General features: G+C 33.5%; 1 protein-coding gene across 1 annotated transcript; it reads left to right on the plus strand.

Annotated features, from left to right (window-relative positions):
- Window positions 1–1,119: 1,119 nt before the first annotated feature.
- On the plus strand, window positions 1,120–8,777 carry rnf175 (ring finger protein 175). The gene is made up of 9 exons (XM_058773901.1): window positions 1,120–1,474; window positions 3,956–3,993; window positions 4,404–4,545; window positions 4,639–4,793; window positions 5,847–5,954; window positions 6,278–6,398; window positions 6,775–6,908; window positions 7,158–7,259; window positions 8,177–8,777. The coding sequence occupies exons 1-9, from the start codon at window positions 1,454–1,456 to the stop codon at window positions 8,295–8,297; spliced, it is 942 nt and encodes a 313-aa protein (XP_058629884.1). The 5' UTR covers window positions 1,120–1,453; the 3' UTR covers window positions 8,298–8,777.
- The last annotated feature ends 1,004 nt before the right edge of the window (window positions 8,778–9,781 follow it).

Here is a 9,781-nt window from a genome sequence, read left to right on the forward strand (position 1 = left end):
TTCTATGAAAACACAGTTAAGGTTTTGATGTTGAGATTAACATTAAGCACAAAAGGCTGTCCAATTGAGAAACACTGAGTTGTGTTAAATGTGCATTACTCAGCAAGTAAACTATTGCTGTTTGTTTGGCCAGTGTGATCTGTTGTGCCATATCTTCAACCACATCGCTGACTTTGACTCAGAGTTAACAGACATGACTATGACAAACAGACACTTTGTACTCGATGTGGTGAAATATTTATATTAAAAACACTAACGCTCTCAATCACTCTCACCTATCATTGTAAAATTATAGCTTTGTATTTACCCTGCATGTAAAACCTATTCTAAGGCCTCTAAATTATCAACATTATCAAAATTTTCATAAAAACCTGTTGTACATAATCTACTACATGCATTTTGTCATCTGACTGATTGTTTTTTTTTTTACCCCTTCATGTCATAGTGCACGTCATTTCACTGAGAAATCTTTACATATTTTTAAAAAGTATAATGTAAGAATAACTTTTGTATTGTTAGTAATATTTCACAATGAACACAGTGATTTCATCTAAATTTTTGGCCATATAAACATCAACAATTGCACCAAAATTGCATTTGCTAAGTTTTTGCACATGCAAACTTTTAAAAAAATATATTGTGTTTATTATATTGTGTAATAAGGTTAAAAACAAAACAAAACGTAATTTCTTGTAGTATTATTTAATGCAATTATGTTTACAGGGTTAACCAGTTAAGTGAGACTGCTAATTAATTCCCAGATCTTACTGAATTACTAATGATAAATTAACTTTTGATTTGTGTTGGATGAAATTTGTACAAATTTTGGATCTCAAACTGTACATAATTGAATGTATGTCAGCAGTTATTTAATACTGTGAAAAATACAAATAGAAATCTACTGACATTTCATCAGTGGCAGTGTAGCCTGTGTAGACGTGTTGAGTGAGTGTTGCTCCTGCGCAGATGCGTGCCAACAGACCGTCATGAACACACTACAGGAAATCCGTCGGTTCTTTTGAACTGTTCACTTTTAAAGATCCGAGTAAAGACGATTCAATGATTCTTTTACGTCATGACGTGCCTCGTCAGTTCTCGGCTCGTTACGTTACGTCAGTCGGCTGGTTAATGACTTGAAAACCGCTCGGACCCATTCTGATTCGGAAGTGAATCTTTTTAGTCCCGTGGACAGTTGGCTTGCGTCCCAATGTGCATACTATCAATCCTAAATTCTATGTGATTATTAGTCATTTTCAATACTATTTAGGACCGATAGGGTGGATAGTATGCACACTGGGACGCAGGGTTGGACAGTTTCAAAAGATTCGTTGAAAAGATTTGACTCACAAGAATGATTCGTTCACGAATCAGATAACGATGAAACACGACCAGGATGTCTGCCGGTAGAAACGGAGCCATTAATAGATGACCGGAATCTAGACCGATATTAATAATGGCTGGCTTGCAACCCCAGGTACCCGATTCAGTATTTTATCCATAGACAGTCCCGAGACAATTAAAACATTTGATGTTTGGCCCTAATTTTGTGGTCTGTTTAATAGCTGTCGTTCTACACTACCAGCTAACTTATGCAGCTAACGTTAGCTAGTACGCTGCCATTATAATGAACTAGTCTGTTTACACCGCTCTTTAATCGACACACTCGCGTGCGCTGCGTTTACATAGATCCGTTGATTATAATGGGGTTTAGTTTAGTTTAGTTTGTCGGTCGGTTGTTTGTTGTTAAAGCTGGCTACAAGTAAAACGCCTTTTAACGTGGCAGGAACATCTGATTGTCAATACTTGTATTTGGAGATTACTATCATAACCTATGGGGTGATCTGGGTGATACAGTAATTAGAAATGCATAGCCTGTCTGTTTTATTAAATGTGAATCAGTGGGCTGTCAGAAACGGGACTGGAATGATCAATCACGACCTGCAAGTGAATGCATATTTATTTATAATTAAATGCATGTCTGGCCCTTTTAATATACACTGCGTTATAAAGACTCTGAAGTTTGAAAGATATACTCATGTGACTGCTAGAGCCACACTCCAGCTGAAGCTTCATTGAGAGGTGTGGACAAGCATGGCCATGTTTATCTCACACTCTTTACATCTCTGAATTCAATAATGAAATGCCTTTAACTGAAAATTATTATACATTACTGACACGCTATCCTCCAATTTGATACTGATAAGTGCTTTGATACAATCTGTATTGTTAAAAGTGCTATATAAATAAAGGTGACTTGACTCTTGTGACATAAGGAAGATGATGCCAGCATCAGAGTATGTGCTCTAGATGGGTTATTATAGGTTAAAATGTGCATAAATGTATAAGGGACTTCCACCTTGTTTAATCACCCCTTTCTTTTCGTAGTTCACTTAAATAGTCTTGTAGTTATAATAATAAATACATCTCCTGAACTATTTCTCCCATTCATTTTTCCCATAAGGATTTTATATTAGGCCTTTTAATATTTGAAAATCAAGACAAAAAGGGAAATGTACAAGCCCCATAAAATATTGCAAATGGCATAATTAAAAAGATGGATAAATCTCTAAACACTTGCTTGCTCTATTCTTTTTCTATTCTATCTGTTTTCGTTTTATTTATTATATAATAAAAAAAAACCTTGCTACGTGTATTGCGTTAGGCTGAGACTTGTCATAGCACTTGCATATTGCTCTTTTGTTGATTTTGATTGATTCCATTGTCCTCGTTTGTATGTCGTTTTGTATAAAAGCATCTGCTAAATGTAATATAAAATGTTTGATTTAAAGATATAAAGGTATTTAAAGATTCAAAGGTGTATATATTATTTTATTGCAAACAAACTCTTATGCCTGTTTTAAATATTTAAGTAGTTTAAGTAGCAGCAGCATAAGGAAACTGACTCTCAGTGCTTCATGGGAACGTTTTTCTGGTGTGATTTGCTTGTCTTAATTCTCTGATTGGTAATTTCCCTGCAGGATTATGGGTAATGTAGTTTATCACCAGGAGTACTGTTAAAAATAATTACATTAAGTTGAAATAACATGCTGATGGCATCGACAAAACTAATTTTGATAAACAAAATTATGAAAATAATGTCTTCTTTTGTGCTCTACAGCATAAACAACCTCGTAGCTCAGAGTAGGTAGTAGTTTTTAATGTTTTATGAGTTATCATTCAAATCTGTTCTTCAATGGAGAAAATGAATAGAATTTTTACTTGTGGGACCCTAGCTGCACTCAATTATGGGACTCACTGGAAAACTGATTTCTGACTGGTCAGCAGTGGTCAATAATGACCATTGTCCATGGAAAATCAATATGTGTTGAGATGGCAAAATAAATCCAGATCAGACGTCTTGTAAAAACCTGAAGGGTGATACCTTATATGTGAAACTGGAGCACAAAACCAGTCTTAAGTAGCACAGTTATATTTGTAGCAATAGCCAGCAATACATTGTATGGGTCAAAATTATAGATTTTTCTTTTATGCCAAAAATCATTAGGATATTAAGTAAAGATCATGTTCCATGAAGATATTTTGTAAATTTCTTACTGTAAATATATCAAAACTTAATTTTTGATTATTGCTAAGGACTTCATTTGGACAACTTTAAAGGCGATTTTCTCAATATTTTGACTTTTTTTTTTTTTTTTTTTTGCACCCTCAGATTCCAGATTTTCAAAGTTGTATCTCGGCCAAATATTGTCCTATCCTAACACACCATACATCATTGGAAATCTTATTTATTCAGCTTTCAGATGATATGTATGTATTAATTTCATGTATTTAATTTCTTATGACTGTTTTTTTGGTCCAATATGGTCATACAGGCTACAAGCATAATAATCATAAAATAATTAAACATGCTGATAAAGCATGTCAAATTGCAGTCCTGCAAATATGAAGATTAAATATTGCTTGTGGATTGATAATTTTCTTTCTTTCTTCACAGGAAGATCCTTTAAAAATATCCCACAGAGAAACTTGGAAGTAAGTACTCTCATGATCAAACTTTTTATGTGATTGTTGCATAGAATGTTTTTTTTTTTTTTTTTTGACATGTTCAGAAAGGTAAAAGTGGTTTGTAAAAGTTTGTCTTTTTAGTACCTTATGATTGTCAACTTCTGTATAAAAATAGTTTCTAGAGCATATGTGTGTCATTCTTATAAATGAACACCGTCAGTGTCTTGCAGGTGGCCTCAGTAGGTCTGGCCTCGTGTATGATCCTGCAAAATGAACAGCTTTTTCACAAACTCCTGGCCTATTTTTCTGTATCATTAGCTTCTCGTTTTGTGCTTTTGGGATTGATCTCTGTTTTAGCTTTGATTTCATGGCATAAACATTCTCTGACTGTTTCTATATACTGACGTTTCTATACGCTTGCGTGTGTGTAACTCCAGGATGCAGCACGAGAGGTTGCATGTGAAGCACAGAGGTCACGAGGCCATGCATGCTGAGATGGTTCTGATTCTCATTGCCACGCTGGTGGTCGCTCAGATTGTCCTGGTTCAGTGGAAACAAAGACATTGCAGATCCTACAATGTGAGTGCCATATTATACATTTAGGACTCTTAACATCACTATGCTTTAATATAAAGCAGTTAATGAATATTTTTGATGTTGTTTCTCTTGTAGATGGTCACACTATTGCAGATGTGGGTGGTTCCGCTTTACTTTACCATTAAGCTTTACTGGTGGCGTTTCCTGTCTACATGGGGCATGTTCTCCGTCATCACCAGCTATGTCATATTCAGAGCCACACGCAAGCCGCTCTCCGGTAGAACGCCACGGTAATGCATGGAAATGCTTTGTTTTTTGAGAGAAAATTGCAATTCTGTCAGCATTTACTCACCTATATGTTGTTCTAAAACGTTCTGTATTGTATTGTATCAAAGGTCAACAAGGGCAAATGTCCACCATAAAAGTCATCTTTGGTTTACTGTAAAGGTCCAAAATTTCTGTATGCGTTTTTCTGTTTTTTTTTTTAATTTTTTTTCGTATTTGTTATCCTTTCCTATCAAAATGCTTGCTACGGATGCGAAAACGCAGAAAATCGAATCTGGTCCAAATTTTTTTTATGACGGGCGAAAGTTTCAGAGGCAGTGTGTAAATGTGATTGACACAATGTGAGGTCATATTTCTTTTTCAACGTGCGAAAATTTCGGACGACAAATTCGGACTTGGTGTGCAATGGCCTTAACATTCCTAGAAATGTCTTCTTTTGTGTTCTACAGCATAAAGAAAGTTTTACTTTTGACCGAAATGACCAAACTTGATGACTTTTCATTTTTGTTTTGTTTGTTTTTTTTCCTTTAAAGCAGGGGTTCTCAACCAGGGGGCTTTAGAAAACTTGCCACATATATCAATGAATGAACAACTTAGTATTTAAATTAATAAATTATTTTTAATACATTAAAATAATCTGACTACATAAATTAAAATCTGAAAACAAAAATCAAAAACTTAATTTTTAAATTTTTTCCTTCAGTAACTATTATTTTAATTGAAGAAAATACAGTTCCGGAATGAACAATTTTAATTCATTAAATATATCAGCAAGAATTTTGAAAACAAACAGCTTTGTCATTAGCAGAAATACCAAAAATTTTCATAGGCTTTTACTGGTGTGTAGGCTTTAAATACTTTATTGTGTTGGACAATAGGGGGGCCTTCAAAAAAGTTTTAAAGCTTTAAATATAACTGAAGCATATAAAAAAAACAGCGCATGTGTAGGTTAGTTTTATGAGTGCATTATAAGATGTGTAATGCCCCTTGCCGAATGTGTTGCTTTAGCAGTGTTATATAGCATACATTGTAAAATAAAGCCTATTTCACTTCTGCAGGATGGTGTATAAGTGGTTCCTCCTCATTTATAAGCTGAGCTACGCTGTGGGTGTGATTGGATATCTCGCCATCATGTTTACCATGTTTGGATTCAACGTTTTTTTCAGGTATGTGAACTTAACTGACATATTTGCTTAGATGTGAAACGGTTCCTGATTCTCTCACTCTGATTCTAAACAGTATTTGGCTGCGTCTGAGTTAGTGAGTCAGTAGTTTCCATGGTAATGCTGACACAATGGCGTGCTAATTGGAAGGAATTACTCCCTTGGTGACATTGCAAGTCTGAAAAGAAATGGATTCATACTTCTGGAGTTGTAACTTATGTTTCAGAGGATGTGCATTGACTGTATAATTGCCATTCCAAGAACAATTGTACAGAGCCCAGGTCTTCAACCCTGTTCCTTATTCCTTCCCTGTTCCTGTGCTTCAGAATTAAAGCAGAAGACTCGATGGATGTGGGTGTGATTATGCTTTTCTACGGTCTGTACTATGGGGTAATGGGACGTGACTTTGCTGAAATCTGCTCAGACTACATGGCATCCACAATAGGGGTAAATATATGTATCGCTTTATATGACAACATCCAAACATTCTCATATTAATGTAATTCTTAAGCCTTAAATCAATTTATTCTGAGATTATCCAGCGATATTTAAAGGAACAGTTCACTGACCATCCAAGACGTAGACGAGTTCATGGGAACAGATTTGGAGAGATTTAGCATACTTTGAATTCTCATTCTGATGGCACTCATTCACTGCAAGTGATGTAATGCTAAATTTCACCAAATCTGTTTTGAAGAACAAATAAATTCTTGGATAGTCTTTTTGGGTGAATTATTCCATTTTCAAAAAAAATTAAATATGCATGTTTATATATCTCCTAGTAAATGTTTTGGTTGTTTCTCCTTCTGTCTACCTTCTTCAGTATTATAACATGGGTGGTATGCCGTCCCGAAACCTCAGTAATGATGTGTGTGCCGTGTGTGGTCAGAAGATTTTTGTGGATGTTGATGAGGAAGGCGTCATTGAGGACACCTACCAGCTCTCCTGTAACCACATGTATCCTTCATTTCCCCTGAACCTCGTCTGTTATGTTTTTCTTAACAGGAAACAAGAAATTTTGTTGTTATATTGAAAAAAGCATATGTTTGAATGCTTAGCTAATTTAATTGATGTTTCAACTTGATTTTTTTAAAATTACTTTCTGTTTATTGTATGAGGAAGCAAGTAGAAGTTTCTGTAAGCAAGTGTTAGTTCGTAAAATTAGTCCAATTATTCTGTTTATTCTTAACTACCTATGATCAACAGATTTCATGAATTCTGTATTCGTGGCTGGTGCATTGTGGGAAAAAAACAGACGTGTCCATACTGCAATGAGAAGGTGGACCTCAAAAGGATGATGAATAACCCGTATCCTTGAATTTAGTTAAATTGGTCATAATTTATATGCAAGACATTCAGTTAAATAATTACTGGGTTTCCAGAACACCGACACTGCCATCCAATCGTTTGGGGTCGGTAAGATTTTTTTAAAATATTTTTTTTATGCTTACCAAGGCTGTATTTATTAGGTCAAAAATATAGTAAAAACAGTAATATTATGAAATGTTATTAAAATTTAAGATAAGTGTTTTCTATTGTATTTTAATTAGTGCTGTCAAACAATTAATTGCATCCAAAATAAAAGTTTTTGTTTACTTAATATATGTGTGTGCACTGTGTATATGTATTATGTATATATAAATACACAAACATACAATATATATTTTGAAAATATTTACATGTGTATATATTTATATTCATAAAATGTATATTATATATAAAAAATGTATATTATATATAAATATATTTAATATATAAACGCAACATATTTCTTAAATATATACATGCATGTGTGTGTATTTATATATACTTAATAAATATACACAATACATACACATACTACGTAAACAGAAACTTTTATTTTGGATGCGATTAATCGTTTGACAGCACTAATTTTAATATCTAATTTTACATTAATGTTGAAAATGCTTGTTCTGCTTAATACTTTTGTGGAAACTGTGATACATGTTTTCAGTATTTATTTTTTATTTTTTGATCTTTTGATTAATTAAAAGCATCCTTGCTGAATAAAATAATTTCTTAAAACCATTACTTACTTATGAATGATATATGTGTATCGTGGGTTTTAAACATTTTAATGTGAAGGACCCCATACCCCATCACACACACACACACGTGCATATACATATATACTGAGGATGTTTTTGAAATGTTATCATGTTTTCAGCCATTTGTGATATTTACGCCTTGAATATGAACATCAGCTGGGAGAGAACACATGTTTTATATGGACAACTCCTGGATTGGTTGAGGTACCTGGTCGCCTGGCAACCCATCATAATTGGAATCGTGCACGGAATAAATTTTTCACTTGGACTTGAATAAACAGCTACAGTATTTGACTCCGTTTAAAACTGTGCATGTGTAACCTTTTGAATATTTATTTGTAAATTTGACAAATTGTACACTTTATAATATAAATCAAACAGCCGCTTTTGCGTTTTAACTTATTGGATACTTAGAAACAGACTCATTCAGACACACACAACTCTTTCAGAAGTGACCTACGCTGATACATCAAAGACAATACAGAAGCCCCTCTAAAGCTGCTGTCTATCACTCCTAATCAAAACTGTGCCTCATTTTGTCTGTCTGTCTGTCTGTCTGTTTAATAGTTTAGCGTTGTGTATTTTATGTTGGTGTGGATATTGAGTGGTTATGTTTTCATTAGGGTAAAATGATGAGGAGTGCTCGCCAAATCAGTATTTTTTTTTTGTTTTGTTTTATGTTGAGCTGGCCAAATTGTAAAAACCCAGGAAGTGACCCGCTCTGTGGAAAATAAAACCATTTTTATGTGGCTACTGATGTGACGAGTCTGTCGTGAGTAGAAGATGTAATGAATTGGCAAAAATTAGGAACTTTGGGTGTGTGTTATTAGTTTATTTTCAAATTTTAGGCTGAAATTAGATTTGACTTGCTAGCAAACTGAAATGTCTCACTATTTATACAAATATATTAAACATCACAACTGCTTTCTACGTTGATAAGTAATGTTTAAGCGGCAAATCATCATATTGCAATGATTTCTGAAGAATCGTGTTTTAAAGTGACAATATAAAATTGTTGCAAATAAAAAATAGCATTTACATTTATACTAATTAATACAATACAGGACAACAAGCATTTCCAAAGTCACTTTTTAATGCGTTGTACGTTAGCATGATAATGATATGACGTGATAGCGATATTAATAAAAAAATCAACACTGTCCAAGCAGGATTATTGTCATAAGTCGTAAACAGCCACACATCAACTAGATAAACTAAATAAAATAAAATATTCCACTGAAACCATTTTCATCAAAGTGTAAACAATGATAAATGTTGCTAGATGTAAATGTTAAGGCTGATCTTTTTTTGTACAGACATAAAACAATAACATTCAAGTCAAATTATTTTCTGATGAACATTCAAAACTTTCTTTACATACAATCCTTATATACAGAAAATAAATCAAATCAGTACATTATGCATATGCAAACAATTTACAGTACAGACTAACTGTACCAAAACAAAATAAACATTCTGGAATTTGAATATAAAAGCAAGAACACAAAATGACCTTTGCATTGTAATGATGATGAAATACTATTGCCATTCAGTTATGATTCAATTTGTATGACATCATTACTACTACAGTATGTGAATCATGCCTCTAAGAATCCTGGGATGCACGAGAGAATGATCGACAAATCAAAATCAATTCTTTGAAAATGTTTGGCTTTTAACTACGTTTGCATTTGAAACCCAAACATCTTTTCTTTGAAACATTTTTTTACGATAAATACACAAATATATAGATATTTCCAG

This window comes from Onychostoma macrolepis, chromosome 01 (genome assembly GCF_012432095.1).
Source record: "Onychostoma macrolepis isolate SWU-2019 chromosome 01, ASM1243209v1, whole genome shotgun sequence".
Taxonomy (NCBI): Eukaryota; Metazoa; Chordata; class Actinopteri; order Cypriniformes; family Cyprinidae; genus Onychostoma; species Onychostoma macrolepis.